The sequence below is a fragment of the Pelophylax lessonae genome (assembly GCF_965119305.1).
Source record: "Pelophylax lessonae genome assembly, chromosome: 3".
Classification (NCBI taxonomy): domain Eukaryota; kingdom Metazoa; phylum Chordata; class Amphibia; order Anura; family Ranidae; genus Pelophylax; species Pelophylax lessonae.
This window is the reverse complement of record NC_138770.1, coordinates 45,272,188-45,290,295: the sequence shown is the minus strand read 5'-3', so window position 1 is coordinate 45,290,295 and position 18,108 is coordinate 45,272,188. Positions and strand designations below refer to the sequence as shown.

General features: G+C 45.7%; 1 protein-coding gene and 1 long non-coding RNA gene across 2 annotated transcripts in view; one reads left to right on the top strand and one right to left on the bottom strand.

Moving 5' to 3' along the window:
* The window catches only part of TRIM54 (tripartite motif containing 54), a 48,097-nt gene extending 37,335 nt beyond the window's left edge, over positions 1-10,762 (top strand). The window contains exons 8-9 of the mRNA XM_082251768.1: positions 10,318-10,404; positions 10,554-10,762. Of these exons, the coding sequence (XP_082107894.1) occupies positions 10,318-10,404; positions 10,554-10,588 (122 nt within the window). The 3' untranslated portion in view covers positions 10,589-10,762. The remainder of the gene's footprint in view (positions 1-10,317; positions 10,405-10,553) is intronic.
* Positions 10,763-12,084: 1,322 nt separating this feature from the next.
* LOC309551397 lies at positions 12,085-12,891 on the bottom strand. Its single transcript, XR_014225075.1, has 2 exons — positions 12,341-12,891; positions 12,085-12,174 (listed from the first exon to the last, which is right to left on the bottom strand). It is a non-coding gene; the product is annotated as an uncharacterized lncRNA (long non-coding RNA).
* Positions 12,892-18,108: the final 5,217 nt, after the last annotated feature.

Genomic DNA, 18,108 nt, shown 5'->3' with positions numbered 1-18,108 from the left:
TGGGATGAGGTCATATGTACATCTGTGAGGGTGGGATGGAGAATACCTTGGTATGAGGCCATATGTACATCTGTGAGGTTGAGATGGAGAACATCTTGGAATGGGGTCATATATACATTCTTGAGAGTTGGATGGAGAATATCTTGAGATGGGGTCATATGTACATCTATTGAGGTGTCATGGAGAACATCTTGGAATGGGGACGTATGTACATCTGTGTGGGTTGAATGGAGAATATCTTGGGATGAGGTCATATGTACATCTGTGAGGGTGGGATGGAGAATACCTTGGTATGAGGCCATATGTACATCTGTGAGGTTGAGATGGAGAACATCTTGGAATGGGGTCATATATACATTCTTGAGAGTTGGATGGAGAATATCTTGAGATGGGGTCATATGTACATCTATTGAGGTGTGATGGAGAACATAAAGGAATGGGGACGTATGTACATCTGCGTGGGTTGAATGGAGAATATCTTGGGATGAGGTCATATGTACATCTGTGAGGGTGGGATGGAGAATACCTTGGTATGAGGCCATATGTACATCTGTGAGGTTGAGATGGAGAACATCTTGGAATGGGGTCATATATACATTCTTGAGAGTTGGATGGAGAATATCTTGAGATGGGGTCATATGTACATCTATTGAGGTGTCATGGAGAACATCTTGGAATGGGGACGTATGTACATCTGTGTGGGTTGAATGCAGAATATCTTGGGATGAGGTCATATGTACATCTGTGAGTTTGGGATCGAGAATACCTTGGTATGAGGCCATATGTACATCTATGAGGTTGAGATGGAGAACATCTTGGAATGGGGTCATATATACATTCTTGAGAGTTGAATGGAGATTATCTTGAGATGGGGTCATATGTACATCTATTGAGGTGTGATGGAGAACATAAAGGAATGGGGACGTATGTACATCTGTGTGAGTTGAATGGAGAATATCTTGGGATGAGGTCATATGTACATCTGTGAGGGTGGGATGGAGAATACCTTGGTATGAGGTCATATGTACATCTGTGAGGGTGGGATGGAGAATACCTTGGTATGAGGCCATATGTACATCTGTGAGTGTGAGATAGAGAACATAAAGGGGCGGGGTCATATATACATTCTCGAAAGTTGCATGGAGAATATCTTGAGATGGGGTCATATGTACATCCATTAGGGTGCGATGGAGAACGTAAAGGGATGGGGTCATATGTACTGTACATCCGTAGGGGTTGTATAGCGAATACCCTATGATGGGGTCATATGTACATCTGTGAGGGTGGGATGAAGAATATCTTGGGATGAGGTCATATGTACATCTGTAAGGGTGGAATGGAAAATATCTTGGGAGAAGCCATATGTACATCTGAGAGTGTGGGACGGAGAATACCTTGGAATGAGGTCATATGTACTTCTGTGAGGGTGAGATGGAGAATATCTTGGGATGAGGTAATATGTACAAAGGTGAAGGTGGGATGGAGAAAATCTTAGGATGAGGTCAAATATACATCTGTGAGGGTGGGATGGAGAATATCTCGGAATGAGGTGATATATATATATATATATATATATCAGTGAGGGTGCGATTGAGAATATATTGGGATGGGATTACATGTACATCTGTGAGAGTGAGAAGGAGTATATTTTGGGATAGGGTCATATATATATTTATGAAGGTGGGATGGAAAATATCTTGGGATGAGGTGAAATATACATCTGTGAGCGTGAGATGGAGAATGACTTGGGATGAAGTGCTATGTCATCCATTAGAGTAGGATGGAGAACATCTTGGGATGAGATCTTATGTTTATCACCAGTGAGGGTGTGATTGAGAATATATTTGGGCTTATACGTATGTCTGTAAGTGTGAGATGGAGAATATCTTGGGATGGAGCTATATGTACATCTGTGAGGGTGGGATGGGTAAAAACATCTTAGGATGTGGTCATCTTAGGATGGGATAAAGAACATCAAGGGATGGGGTCATATGTACATCCATGAGGTTGGGAAGGAGAACAATTTAGGATGGGGTCATATGTACATCCATGATGGTGGGACTGAGAATATCTTGGGATGGGGTCACATGAATATCCCTTCCCTAAAGGTCGGGATGAGGAACATTTAGGGATGTGGTCATACAGTATGTATATCTGTGTGGTAGGAGAGATGAAGAATGTAATGAGACCCTTGCTCGCTCGCTTCCGACACTCCTCTGCTACTAGTGAGTCAGCTTGCAGATCACAACGTCTGATGGTGCGCTCAACCAAGGCTCCGGGATCCAAACTACAGCTATATGCCATTCAGAATCCATTAGAACAAACACCAGGCAGGCTGTATGTAAGTTCAAACAGGAAGACCTTTATTGGAAGTACACAACACACTTTTATACAGAATTTGTAACATCCCGCCCCCAACAACCGCTTTCCTATTGGTCAATTGAAAAGTACATATAGTCCTCCTTCAGGTCTTCCTGGCCATACAAATGAGGACTTGAAAATGAGTCAGCAGGGATTGGTCCGATAGCTTGATTAGAAGGACTGTTATGGGTAATGAGACAGAAGCCCCAGGGGGTAATCAATGTACACAATAGCCAGACACAGAACAATGGAGCCGTCTGGAGCCTTAAGACAGGGCAATCCACATTCCCTCCCAATACACAAACAAAAGGAAAACCTTTCTGACATTGAAAGATATGTAATATACACAGCATTTAGGAATTACATATTTCATGGCAAATGGGAATAAATCTTAATATATCTATATGAAGATATTGCTGACAAATATGAAGCAATCCAAACCATTACTTATCTGTCTTTAAATTCCAGTGACGGTGAATACTGTCACAAAGAATATCTTGGGATGGGGTCATACTGTATGTACTGTGAGGTTGGGAAGGAGAATAATTTAGGATGGGTCATATGTAGATCAATGATGGTGGGACTGAGAATATCTTGGGTTGGGGTCATATAAACAACCCTGAGGTTGGGATGAGGAACATTTAGGGATGTGGTCATACAGTATGTATGTCCATGTGGTGGGAGAGATGGAGAATATCTTGGGATGGGGTCATATGTACATCCATGAGGGAGCAATGGAGAACATATTGAGATAATCTGTGAGATTGGGATCATATGTAAAGTTGTAACGCTCCTGCGTTTTTATAGTAAGCTGGATTTGCAGCTGCAGAATCTCCACTCAGTAGTCATGTAGAGATGTGTTGAAATACCAGATCCAACTCTCCAGACTCATCACTGTGGGCCTGTCTGCTTCAGCATACAGATATACACACACTCAATAAGATGTTCCTGGAGTGATGGGATGTATATGACAGTATGGAGGTGATGTGCTGAAGGGACAGGTGTGAGCAGTGACAGCAATGATAAGCACTTGATAGTAATGTTCAGGAGAGTAGTAGATGGTAATAGGTAGAATGCAGATAGGTTAGTAATCATGTATGGTAACAGGTGGTGAGGACAGCAGATGACATATACAGGATAGACTAACCCAGTGCAAGGATAGATGGTAGTAGACTCAAGAGCTAGCAATCTATGTAACAGTGCAGATGATAGAATTAGTATGCATAGATAGTAACAGTCCTTAATGTGCAGAGGTAGATAGTGTAAGTTAGTTATGGAGGAATCCCCTGTGGGGTACTTATCACTAGTAAGGTTAGTAAGTAGAGGGGTCCGGTAGTGAGGGAGTGATCCGGTAGCGAGATACGGGATCAGTAGCGAGGTTCCGGTCTGTTCCAGGTAAAGAGAATAGCTGGAGGCTCCGGCAGCATAAGACAAGGCTTGTGAGCATGCGGTAACATTGAACGAACAATGTGAGAGAGAAAGCTGGCGATTGAAATAGCCGCTCAGAGCGGCGCTCAGCGATGATGTCATCCGGCTTAAAGGTATATGCGTTCCACCTAACTAAAAAGGTGGGACGCAATATGAAAAGGAAAATGGGCAATAAGGGTACCAAAGGTACCAGAATCTTACAGTACCCCCCCTTAAGGCCGGCTCCGGAAGGCCTATAGCACTGGTTTCTCCGGGTATTTAGAGTGAAATCTTCGTATAAGCCTAGGTGCGTGAACATCAGAAGTATCCAACCAGGTGTCGTCTTGGGGTCCATAGTTCTTCCATCTTATGAGATATTGGAGTCTTCCTCTGTGGATACGAGAATCCAAAATCTCCTTAATCTCATATTCTTCTCCGCCTTCAACTTGTACTGGAGGTGGAGGCAAGATGGTAGGCCTTATTCCTTGGTTAGGAACATGTGGTTTCAGTAGCGACACATGAAAGATGGGATGTATTCTGAGATCTGCCGGTAAGGTGAGTTGCACTGCAGCTTTTCCAATGAGTTTCTTAATTGGGAAGGGTCCCAGAAATAAAGGTCCAAGCTTTTTGCTAGGGATCTTTAACCTTAAATTTTTTGTCGATAGCCAAACGAGGTCCCCAATAGCATATTGCGGAGAAGGTCTTCTACGAAGGTCGTAGTACCTTTTTTGTTGACTATGAGCATGTGAGATGGTGGTATTAAGTAAACCCAGAGAGTCTTTTATTTGGGTAAGATAATCCGAGGCTACTGGGTTACTTGATGGTAGGATGCGTGGTGGAAGAAGTGTGGGATGAAACCCATAGTTCAAGTAGAACGGACTTTGCTTAGTAGTACTGTGGGTTGCGTTGTTATAAGCAAATTCCGCCAGAGGGAGGAGGTCCACCCAATCATCCTGTAGGTATGATGTGTAGCAACGCAGATATTGTTCTATACACTGGTTGACTCTTTCAGTCTGTCCGTTGGTCTGAGGGTGGTAAGGAGAAGTGAGCTTTCGCTCAATCCGTAGTATTTGACATAGAGCTTGCCAAAACTTGGAGATAAACTGTGAACCACGGTCGGATATAAGAGTCTTTGGAATTCCATGTAACTTGAACACATGTTTCATTAGTAGTTCCGCTGTTTGTTTAGATGAAGGTAGTCTGCGAATAGCAATGAAATGTGCCATCTTTGTCAGATGGTCCACTGACACTAGGATGGTATTAAATCCTTTGGAAGGTGGTAGTTCTACTATGAAATCTAAGGACACAACTTCCCATGGAACCTGGGGTATTGATAGACTGCAGAGTAGACCAGATGGTTTTGTAGTGTCAATTTTGGACCTTGCACAGATGTCACATGAAGAAACAAATTTTTGTACAGACGTCTTCATATCAGGCCACCAAAACTGCCTGGTAAGCAAATTAAGGGTTTTCGTCATACCCATATGTCCTGCCATAGGCACATCATGTGATAATTCCAAAATCTTGGTGCGCATAGTAGGGGGTATGTAGAGTTTGTCGTTGTAATAGAGGAAGCCTTCTGCATCAGTACTTAGTTGTGGTGGAGGTGAATCCAATCCTATACTGTGCAAAATCTCTTCCTTCAGGGAACGAACAACACCAATAATACGTTCATAGGGTATTATAGGAATAGAAGGGATTTCGGCGCAGTTATCTTCGGTTAATCGTGATAGCGCATTCGCTTTTTTATTTTTGTCTGCAGGCGTGTAGGTCACTAGGAAGTTGAATCTTAGGAAGAATAATGACCATCGTACCTGCCGGTGGGAAAGAGTTTTGTTAGTCTGGAGGTATTGAAGGTTTTTATGATCTGTATATATGAGTATTGGTAATCGGGTACCTTCAAGTAGATGTCGCCAATTCTCCAGTGCCAGTTTTATGGCAAGCAACTCCTTTTCACCCACTGGGTAATTCACCTCTGGGCTGCTTAGTGATTTAGAGAAGAAAGCAACTGGGTGGAGTGGTGAAGTATTTGTTGGTCGTTGGGAGAGAACTGCTCCTACTGCCATGTTTGACGCATCTACCTCCAGAATATATTGGAGGGATGGGTCTGGATGGCGTAGTATGGGAGCAGAAGTAAAGCTTGATTTTAACAAGCGGAAAGCTCCATTTGCTTCTTCTGACCATTTGAATGGTTTCTTTATACTTGTAAGTTGTGTGAGAGGTCTCACAATAGCAGAGAAGTTCTTGATGAACTTCCTATAGAAGTTTGAAAATCCAAGGAATCGCTGTAATGCCTTACGAGTTGTTGGTATAGGCCAATCCAGAATACAGGATATCTTGCTCATATCCATCTTGATTCCGGTTTTGGATATGATGTATCCTAGGAATAATATTTCTTCTTTATGAAATAGGCATTTTTTTAATTTCACGTATAGATTGTGTGCGAGTAATCTGGATAACACAAGTCTTACATGTTTTATATGTTCAGACAAAGATCGAGAATAGATAAGTATATCGTCCAGATATACCACAACACAGACATCAAGTAAGTCTCTAAAGATGTCGTTTATGAACCGTTGGAAAGCTGCGGGAGCATTACACAACCCGAATGGCATCACAAGATATTCGAATAATCTGTATCTGGTTCTGAATGCTGTCTTCCACTCATCTCCGTCACGGATTCGGATTAGGTTGTATGCCCCTTTTAGGTCCAATTTAGAGAAGTAGGTAGCCCCACGCACTTGTTCAATGAGTTCAGGGATGAGCGGTAAAGGATAGCGAACCTTTATCGTAATGGTATTTAATTGCCTATAATCGATAATAGGCCTAAGACTTGAATCCTTATTGCGGACAAAGAAAAGTCCTGCAGCTGTGGAAGAAGTAGAGGGTCTGATGAACCCTTTCGCCAAATTCTCATCCAAGTATTCCTTGAGATGAGAGAGTTCATCCTGTGAAAGAGGATAAACATGACCGAAAGGCAATTTGCTGTTAGGGAGTAGATCGATAGTGCAATCATAATCCCTATGGGGAGGCAACACTTGAGCATTTTTCTCAAGGAAAACTTCGGACAGATCCTGATAGCATAGTGGTGCAATCTCATCTGACACCACAGACAGGATCTTTCCATAAGATGGGAGGTTACACGTAATCTCACAATAGTGAGAAGGGAAAGTTAGAGTCCGTGTTTTCCAATCTATGGTTGGTTGATGTGTGTGTAACCAGGGAAGTCCCAAAATAATGGGAAAATGGGGTGAAGATAGTACATCAAAAGTGGTGGTCTCCATATGAGACTCGTTAGCAGTGACAAGGAGTGCTTGTGTCTGATTGGTGATTGGACCAGAAGATAACGGAATACCGTTAATGAAACTAACAGAGACAGGTTTAGGTTTTGAAATAATAGGTATTTTATTTAAAGTAACAAAACGTGTATCGATACAGTTCCCACAAGATCCTGTGTCGATCATAGCCTTGGTGGTAATCCTAGTCTGGTCCCACTGTAATGTTAAATGAATAAAGAGATAGGGATTAGGAAAGGAAGTCGTTAATCCCCCTAGCAAGAAATGTGAACACTCACCCTCTTTTTTGCGGACAAGGGGACAGACGCTTATCAAATGATCCGGGGATGCGCAGTACATGCAGAGATTACTGGATCTTCTCCTGGCTCGTTCAGTAGTTAATAAAGGTGGGCGTATGGTTCCTACCTCCATAGGAGTAGGGTCAACGGCCGAAATCCGAGAAGGACTAGACAATGGCATTCCCATTTTCTCAGCCTTTCTTTCTCGCAGTCGCCTGTCAATGTTGATACTGAGTTGTATTAAGGCATCCAAAGTGCCAGGTAAATCCGCTCGGGCGAGCTCGTCTTTAACGGCTTCTGACAACCCGAGTCTGAACTGAGTTCGCAGAGATGTATCATTCCACCCTGAATCAAGGGTCCATCTTTTGAACTCTGCTACAAAGTCTTCAACAGGTCTCCTTCCTTGTTTTAAAGCCCTCAATTGGATATCAGCAGTACTCTGCCTATTGGGGTCTTCATATAAGCTAGCGAGTTCCGCTAGGAATAAAGGATAGGAGTTGAGAAGCTGATCATCTTTCTCAAAGAGAGAGTCTGCCCAGGCCCGTGGATCACCGTTAAGTATGAAATGACGGTACAAACTTTAATTTGATCAGTAGGGTAAGTACGAGGTTTTAGCAAAAAAAGCAATTGACATGCGTTTTTGAATTCACGAAATTTTTTCCGATCACCTGTAAACACTAAAGGAGGGTTTATTTTAGGTTCAGGGGGCTGAGCAGCAGTAAGCTGTGAAAGACGGGTTACCTGCTGTCTCAGAGTCTGATTTTCATCTTTTACTTCAGTAAGAGCAAGTATTAATGCATTTACTTGTTGTGTTAATTGTGTCACTTGAGTGGGTAATTCTGCTGAATCCATTTTTTGGGTTCGTTCAATCTGTAACGCTCCTGCGTTTTTATAGTAAGCTGGATTTGCAGCTGCAGAATCTCCACTCAGTAGTCATGTAGAGATGTGTTGAAATACCAGATCCAACTCTCCAGACTCATCACTGTGGGCCTGTCTGCTTCAGCATACAGATATACACACACTCAATAAGATGTTCCTGGAGTGATGGGATGTATATGACAGTATGGAGGTGATGTGCTGAAGGGACAGGTGTGAGCAGTGACAGCAATGATAAGCACTTGATAGTAATGTTCAGGAGAGTAGTAGATGGTAATAGGTAGAATGCAGATAGGTTAGTAATCATGTATGGTAACAGGTGGTGAGGACAGCAGATGACATATACAGGATAGACTAACCCAGTGCAAGGATAGATGGTAGTAGACTCAAGAGCTAGCAATCTATGTAACAGCGCAGATGATAGAATTAGTATGCATAGATAGTAACAGTCCTTAATGTGCAGAGGTAGATAGTGTAAGTTAGTTATGGAGGAATCCCCTGTGGGGTACTTATCACTAGTAAGGTTAGTAAGTAGAGGGGTCCGGTAGTGAGGGAGTGATCCGGTAGCGAGATACGGGATCAGTAGAGAGGTTCCGGTCTGTTCCAGGTAAAGAGAATAGCTGGAGGCTCCGGCAGCATAAGACAAGGCTTGTGAGCATGCGGTAACATTGAACGAACAATGTGAGAGAGAAATTCGGCGATTGAAATAGCCGCTCAGAGCGGCGCTCAGCGATGATGTCATCCGGCTTAAAGGTATATGCGTTCCACCTAACTAAAAAGGTGGGACGCAATATGAAAAGGAAAATGGGCAATAAGGGTACCAAAGGTACCAGAATCTTACAAAAGTATATCCGTGAGGTGGGATGGAGAATATTTTGTTATAAGGTGATATTTACATTCATGAGGGAGGGATGGAGAATATCTTGGGATGGGGCCATATGTACACCCATGAAGGTGCAATGGAGAACATATTGAAATAATCTGTGATGTTTGGAAGGGGTCATATGTATATCTGTGATGGTGTGATTGAGAATATATCGAGAAGGGGTCATATGTACATCCCTGAGGGTGGGATGGAGAATATCCTGGGATGCATAGCAGGGAAGATCTCAGGGGGTCATTATTACACTTGTAATAGTGTGCATTAATATTATTAATCTTTGCTGGTGGAATATGCTCCTCCCTGGGGTCTGAGAGTGTTGTGGTCTGCACCCATGGGTGTTCGGTGGATGTGCTCTTCCCCAGGGTCTAAAAGATTTGTAGTCTGCACCCATGGGTGTTATTGATGGGATGCGCTCCTGTCTGGAGCCTTCAAGGGTTCTGGCTTGTACCCAGGGTTTTTTTTTTTTTTCGTGGGATGTGCTAAGCCTTGGGATTTAGGATAGTGCTGGTCTGTACCCAAAGCTTTTTTTGGTGGGATGTGTTTCTTCCTTGGGCCTGAGAGGGTTCTGGCCTGTACCCATGGGTTTCATTGCTAGTATACGGTCTTTTCTGGGGTCTGAGAGGGTTCTGGTCTTCACTTATGGGTGGTATTGGTGGCATACGGTCCCCACAGGGTCTGAGAGGGTTCTGGCCTGTACCGATGGGTTTTATTGGTGGTATACATCCCTCCCTGGGGTCTGAGAGGGTTCTAGTCTGCACTTATGGGTGTTATTGGTGGTATATAGTCCTCCCCAGGGACTGAGAGGGTTCTGGCCTGTACCCATGGGTTTCATTGCTAGTATACGGTCTTTCCTGGGGTCTGAGAGGGTTCTGGTCTTCACTTATGGGTGGTATTGGTGGCATACGGTCCCCCCAGGGTCTGAGAGGGTTCTGGCCTGTACCCATGGGTTTTATTGGTGGTATACAGCCCTCCCTGGGGTCTAAGAGGGTTCTAGTCTGCACTTATGGGTGTTATTGGTTGGATGTGCTGATCCTTGGGATCTGAAAGGGATCTGGTCTGCACCCATGGGGGTTATTGGTTGGATATGCCACTCCAGGGGCACTGCTCTGGTGAACATTTGTGCCTTTCTGTGAAAATCTTGGGGAGTCATTATTAACCCCAATATTAAACCTGTAAAAGTGTGCATTAAAACCATGACCCTTTACCATGATATCAGGTACGCAGGGCGAGGAGGAGGATGACACACTTGAGGTAGAAGAGTCAGAGGCACCAGCAGAAGAGGAGAGAGCTGAACCTACAGATGGTGAGAACTAAAACTATCCTACAATCTGTCTGTCTGTCTCTCTGACTACAGTATATAAACCTATATCTTTATAACCAGATATTGCAAATTTCTTCTCCCAGTTGTCTCTCACACACACAGATAATTCTTGCATTTTCTTTCTCTTCCAGATTCTGCTGCCAGGCAGAGAACGGCCACCCCTTAACATGGTGACTTTGATGCAGTCTATGGGGGTTTTTGTGGGGACCCCCAAGGATCTATTTATAAAGGGGAGAAAATGAGAAGTTCCTTTTTAGTCCCTTTTTTTATTTCACTGCTTTCTACTATTTATAAAAAGCCAAAGCTAATTTAGGGTACATGCACGGGGATGTTTGCAGACATAAAGGGGTAGATTTACTAAAACTGGAGAGTGCAAAATCCGGTGTAGCTGTGCATAGTAGTTATTCAGCTTCTAACTTCAGCTTGTTCAATTAAGCTTTGACAATAAAACCTGAAAGCTGATTGGTTTCTACGCAGAACTGCACCAGATTTTGCACTCTCCGCTTTTAGTAAATCAACCCCAAAGACCCTTCCAATGCCCAGGGAGTGGCAGGTGACACGTACATCCACTTGTTGCTCCCCTGAGTGTGGGAAAATGCCGGGTATTTTATGCTGGAGGATATTTGCCTACAGATGTCTGTATACCCCAATAGTGTATGTTACCCCTAAATTGAATATTTCATATACAGTATGTGTCTGATGTTCCATGTAGGCGTATCTAAATGTAGCCTGTTCGCTTTTCATTTATACTTATGCTGAAAAAGACCAGGTAAACATACTAGCTCGCTGGTTTATTTGCATTTCAGCCTTCTACTTTAGAGGTAAAGGATGTTGTACCTACACATGGTGTGCCTATACCCCCGTGCCAATCCCTGGTCATACTCCTGTGGACCCTAGTAGTCAGAGTATCGTTGACATGTCCCCCCCACCCAACCTATGGTCAGACTGCTGCTGACACACTACTCCTCTGCCCAGTCCTGCCTGTACCCCTGTGATCAGACTACTGCTGACATACCCCTCCCCTGCCCAATCCTGCCTGTACCCCTGTGATCAGACTACAGCTGACATACCCCTCCTCTGCCCAATCCTGCCTGTACCCCTGTGATCAGGCTACTGCTGACATTCCCCTCCTCTGCCCAGTCCTGCCTGTACCCCTGTGATCAGACTACTGCTGACATACCCCTCCCCTGCCCAATCCTGCCTGTACCCCTGTGATCAGACTACAGCTGACATACCCCTCCTCTGCCCAATCCTGCCTGTACCCCTGTGATCAGGCTACTGCTGACATACCCCTCCTCCGCCCTATCCTGCCTGTACCCCTGTGATCAGACTACTGCTGACATACCTCTCCTCTGCCCAGTCCTGCCTGTACCCCTGTGATCAGACTACTGCTGACATACCCCTCCTCTGCCCAGTCCTGCCTGTACCCTTGTAGTCAGACTTCTGCTGACACACACCCCCTGTGCCCAGTCCTGCCTTTACCCTTGTAATCAGACTTCTGCTGACACACTCTCCCTCTGCCCAGTCCTGCCTGTACCCCTGTGATCAGACTACTGCTGACATACCCCCTCCTCTGCCCAGTCCTGCCTGTACCCCTGTGATCAGACTACTGCTGACATACCCCTCCTCTGCCTAGTCCTGCCTGTACCCCTGTTATCAGACTACTGCTTACATACCCCTCCTCTGCCCAGTCCTGCCTGTACCCCTGTAGTCAGACTTCTGCTGACACACACCCCCTGTGCCCAGTCCTGCCTTTACCCCTGTGATCAGACTACTGCTGACATACCCCTCCTCTGCCCAATCCTGCCTGTACACCTGTGATCAGACTACTGCTGACATACCCCTCCTCTGCCCAGTCCTGCCTGTACCCTTGTGGTTAGACTTCTGCTGACACACACCCCTCTCCTCCCAGTCCTGCCTTTACCCCTGTAGTCAGACTACTACTTACGTGCTCCTCTTTTGCCCAGTCCTGCCTGTACCCCTGTGACCAGACTACTGCTGACATACCTCTCCTCTGCCCAGTCCTGCCTTTACCCCTGTAGTCAGACTTCTGCTGACACACACCCCCTCTGCCCAGTCCTGCCTGTTCCCCTGTTGTCAGACTACTATTTACATGTTCCTCTTCTGCCCAGTCCTGCCTGTACCCCTGTGACCAGACTACTGCTGACATACCCCTCCTCTGCCCAGTCCTACCTGTACCCCTGTGATCAGACTTCTGCTGACATACCCCTCCTCTGCCCAGTCCTACCTGTACCTCCATGATCAGACTACTGCTGACATACCCCTCCTCTGCCCAGTCCTGCCTGTACCCCTGTGATCAGACTTCTGCTGACATACCCCTCCTCTGCCCAGTCCTACCTGTACCTCCATGATCAGACTACTGCTGACATACCCCTCCTCTGCCCAGTCCTGCCTGTACCCTTGTAGTCAGACTTATGCTGACACACACCCCCTGTGCCCAGTTCTGCCTTTACCCTTGTAGTCAGACTTATGCTGACACACACCCCTTGTGCCCAGTTCTGCCTTTACCCTTGTAATCAGACTTCTGCTGACACACTCTGCCTCTGCCCAGTCCTGCCTGTTCCCCTGTAGTCAGACTACTAATTACATGCTCCTCTTCTGCCCAGTCCTGCCTGTACCCCTGTGATCAGACTACTGCTGACATACACCTCCTCTGCCTAGTCCTGCCTGTACCCCTGTAGCCAGACTACTACTTACATGCTCCTCTTCTGCCCAGTCCTGCTTGTACCCCTGTGTTCAGACTACTGCTAACACGCTTCTCCTCTTCCTAGTCCTGCCTGTACCCCTGTGTTCAGACTACTGCTAACATACTCCTCCTCTGCCCAGTCCTGCCTGTACCCCTGTGATCAGACTACTGCTAACACGCTTCTCCTCTTCCTAGTCCTGCCTGTACCCCTGTGTTCAGACTACTGCTAACATACCCCTCCTCTGCCCAGTCCTGCCTGTACCCCTGTGTTTAGACTACTGCTAACACGCTTCTCCTCTGCCCAGTCCTGCCTGTACCCCTGTGTTTAGACTACTGCTAAAACGCTTCTCCTCTTCCTAGTCCTGCCTGTACCCCTTTACTCAGACTACTGCTGACATGCCGCTCCCCACACTTAGCCCTGTCATTACTCCTATGGTCAGAATACGGCTGACATTCCCCTCCTCTAACCAGTCCTGCCTGTAGCCCTGTAGTCAGACTACTGCTGACATGCTGCTCCCCCGCACAGCCCTGCCGTTACTCCTATGGTCACAGTATTGCTGACACGCCCCCCGCACACAGTTTGAGTGACAGCAGCTGGGAGCTCCTCCCCCGCACACAGTTTGAGTGACAGCAGCTGGGAGCTCCTCCCCCGCACATAGTTTGAGTGACAGCAGCTGGGAGCTCTGAATGGCAGCCACGTGACATGGTATAGTACAGCTGCTTGTACTAAAAGAACATTTGTTCAGAATAGAAAATAGCCTAAAGAACATTCGTTTTTGCCACATTCACTTAGAACAAATGTACATACAGAGCACCTGGATGAAAGACTATGCATTTTATTTAATAAATAGACACCTATCATTTCCCGTGCTCTGTCCCTACTTTTCATTTTCATTCTCAAAACCCATTCACTTGTTCATCTTTTTTTTTTTTTACATCCGGGGATATAATATAATATGGGATTTTGTTGTCTGCTTTATTATTAGCTCAGCATGTCCCGAGGCCCAAGGCGGGGTGTCGGGGGGAATACTGTCTCTGCTGTAGTTGGTGCGTTGTGCTGTGTAGATGGAATGTCTGATGACGTAGATGTTGGAAATTTTCTGTAATAAAAATGTAAATAAATAAATCTGGTTTGTGCAATACTACGTCCTTCTTTATGTCTGTGACTTAGCAGAGTCCGTGGGGCTGATTGTTCACAACTGACAACCCACCATTTCTGATAAAAGCTGGATCGCTGGGCTGAAGGACCAAAAAGGAGATCAAGTCTTGCTCAGACTCAAACTTTAAACAGGGGGTGCCTGGGGGGGTCCTTGGAGCAGTCTGAAGCCACAAATCCACAGTTCAGTGAAGGTTTATTTTGACAAGAGGTCAGCAGAGAATAACAACGCGTTTCAGGGGATCAACACTCCCCCTTCATCAGATGCCAACAATGACTGTGTGTTGTTAGGCTACACCAGATGGAAGCAGAGGGAAGCTGGACACTGATTTTATTTTTTTTTTGCAGGGTTTTCCTCCTTTAATGTTTGCCTTTTAACCGGTTGCCGACCGCCACAAGTACATATACTGCGGCGGTCAGCCTCGGCCCGGCAAAGTGACGTATGGGTACGTCACTCGCCTGTCACTTGTATGTGAGCCAATAGCGGGTGAGTGCGCGCCCGCCGTGGCGCTCGCCCGCTCCCCGGCTCGTTCGCGGGGAAGTCCGTGCGTGTGACCGGCGGACCCGATGTCCGCCGGTCACTCGCGATCGTCCGCCGTGAAGGGAGAAAGGCAGACGGCTAATGTAAACAAAGCCGCCTGTCATTCTCCCCTGTGTAGGAATAGTGATCACACCGTTGATCACTGTTCTTACACCAGTAGCCATGTCCAATCACAGTTAGAAGCATGCCCCTAGGGACACACTTAACCCCTCCTTCCCCAATAAAGTTAACCCCTTCCCTGCCAGTGTCATTTTGCAGTAACAGTGCATATATATAGCACTGATTACTGTAGTAATGTCACTGGTAACCCCAAAAGTGTCAAAAATTTCAGTCAAGGGTCCGATCTGTCCTCCGCAATGTCGCAGTACCGCAAAAAAATCGCAGATCGCTGCCATTACTCGTTAAAAAAAAAACAACAAAAATGACAAAAATCTTTCCCTTTGTTAGTAAACGCAATAACTTTTGCGCAAACCAATCAAAATACACTTTTTGCGATTTTTTTTTTTACCAAACATATGTAGCATAAAACAAATTGGCCTAAAATGTTAAAAAAATTTTGATTTTTAAATTTTTTTTTGGGGAATTTCATATAAATAAATTTGAAAAATATTGTTATTTTTGCAAAATTCACGCTCTTTTTTTGTTTATACCACAAAAAGTAAAAATCGCACAGGTGATCAAATACAACCAAAAGAAAGCTCTGTTTGTGGGAAAAAAAAGGACGTCAAATTAGTTTAGGTACAGCGTCGCACAACCGCGCAATTGTCCGTTAAATTCACGCAGTGCCAAATCGCAAAAAAACCCCTGGTCGGAATGGGGGTGAAGTCTTCCGGGGCTTAAGTGGTTAAAGTGAACACAAATGTCATACTAAACATTTCTGGAATATATGCACATTTTCCTATGTTTATCCTTTTAGGTACAGAAAAATAACTGTTGATGTGTCAGAAATATAGTGAGCTCCTAACTTCCCATTTGTGATGACAATGTTCTGAATTCAAAAGTATGTGGTGTCAGCCCTGCCTATTTAATTTCTGATGGTTTACACAGACCTCTCCTCATCTCCTCCCCCTCTTTCTCATCTCCCTCATCTCCATAACTTCTACTTATCTCCTCACTTCTTTCTAAACCTCATCCTCCTTTAGCTCCTTAACCCCTCCTAATCTTTACAATGTCTACCAATCTCCATAGCTCCTCCTCATTTCCATAACCAGTCCCAACCCCCTACTCATCTCAATAAGCCCTCCCCAACTCCCCTCCTTTTTATCTCCATAGCTTCTCCTTATTCTCTTATTCTCTTTTCCTCCTTATCTCCTCTCCCCTTTTTATCTCCATAATCCCTCTCCCTCTTTCTATAACCCCTTCCCATCTCCTCATCTCTAAAATCCCTCCTTATTTTTATAACCCATCCTCATCTCCACAACTCCTCCTCATTTACATAACCCCTGTTCATCTTCCCCCAACTCCTCATCACCAGAGCCCTTCCTCACCTCCATAACTCTTCCCCCCTCATCATCTCTATATTTCCATAGTCCCCCTCTCAATTCCATAGCCCATCCTCTTCTCCATAACCCATCCCCCCTCATCATCTCCATGACCCCTCTTCATCTCCCCTCCTCCATTTTCCCATAGCCTCCTCTCATTTCCATAACCATCCTCATCTCGCTACCCACTCTTTATTTCCATAACTCCTCCTGATCTCCATAACCCCTCTTCATCTCCTGCAACTCCTCGTCTCCATAACCAATCCTCATCTCCATAAACCCTCTTCATCTCTCCTCCTCCATATTTCTATAGCTCCCTCACATTTCCATAACCCCTCCTCATTTCCATAACCGTACCCAGTTTCAGCGGCGGCTCACGGCTTCAGTTCCCCGGCGCGGCGGCGCCTTCCCGAGTCCTCCTCAGTCCTCCCGGCTCCCACCTCCTCCCCAGACAATGGCATGGGGTTTGCCTTTTGGCCAATCAGGAAGCGCGTATCGGACCCGCTTCCTGATTGGCCAGGAGGAGGATCCGTGTGACAATAGCGAATTTTCATTCGCTATTGTCACACAATGGGTGGGCTCGGGGCGCACGGCTTTACGCCCTGGGTCTATCCTTTGCTGAAGCCTATTAGAGCCTCTGGCTCTAATCAGGTGAAGCAAAAAAAAAAGCCCCATTGAACTCCATGCGTCCGGCGCCCCACATGTAGATTAGGGGGCCGGACGCATTGATAGGGGGAGCGGCGCCCCTGTGCCCCCAACACACCGGCCGCCACTGCCAAGCTTCATAGCCCCTCATCATCTCCAAAATCCCTCTTCATCTCCTCCAACTCCTCATCTCCATAACCTGTCTCGATCTCCATAACCCATCCCCCTCATGATCTCCATGACACCTCTTTATCTCCCCTCCTCTATATTTCCATAGCCCCCCTCTTATTTCTATAACCATCCTCATCTCCCTACCCCTCATTTCCATAACTCTTCCTAATCTCCATAACCCCCCTTCATCTCCTCCAAATCCTAATCTCCAAAACCCATCCCCCTCATGATCTCCATGACTGTTCTTCATTTCCTTTCCTTCATTTTTCCATAGCCTCCTCTCATTTCCATAACCGTTCTCATCTCCCTACTCTCTCTTCATTTCAATACCTCCTCCTGATCTCCTTACTCTTTTTCCTAATTTCCATAACCCCTCTATTCATCGCCTCTACTTACTTATCTCTATACAGTAACCCTTCTTCATCTACATAACTCCTTCCCATCTCCCTACCCCCTCCTTATCTCCACAACCCGTCCCCAGCTCCTCCCCCTCCTCGTCTCCATAGCTGATCCTCATCTCCACAACTCTTCCCCATCTACTCATCTCCATTGCGCTGCCCTGTACAGGCAGAGATCAAAGGAAGTTATCCACCACGTACTTCTCCGTGGTCTTATTCTCAGCAACCGAGAGAGGATAAACCCCGCCACGAGGGGGAATGGCACCAGGTTGCAAGTCTATGGCACAATCGTACGGACGATGAGGAGGAAGAATACCAGCATGCATCTTGTCAAATACATCTTGATACTCATGATATTCAGTAGGCAATACTGAATCTGAGGAGGTACAGAGTACCTTTACAGGCCCATAGATACAAACAGAGCCACACTGTGGAGACCAAGAGAAGATCTCAGCCGACTGCCAATCAAAGGTCCGATTATGCTTCTGAAGCCAAGGGTACCCTAAAACAACAGAGTAGTGGGGATGATATAACCTAGAAACAGGATGACTGCCTGTGAACAGCCCCTATCGCCACGTCAACTGTAA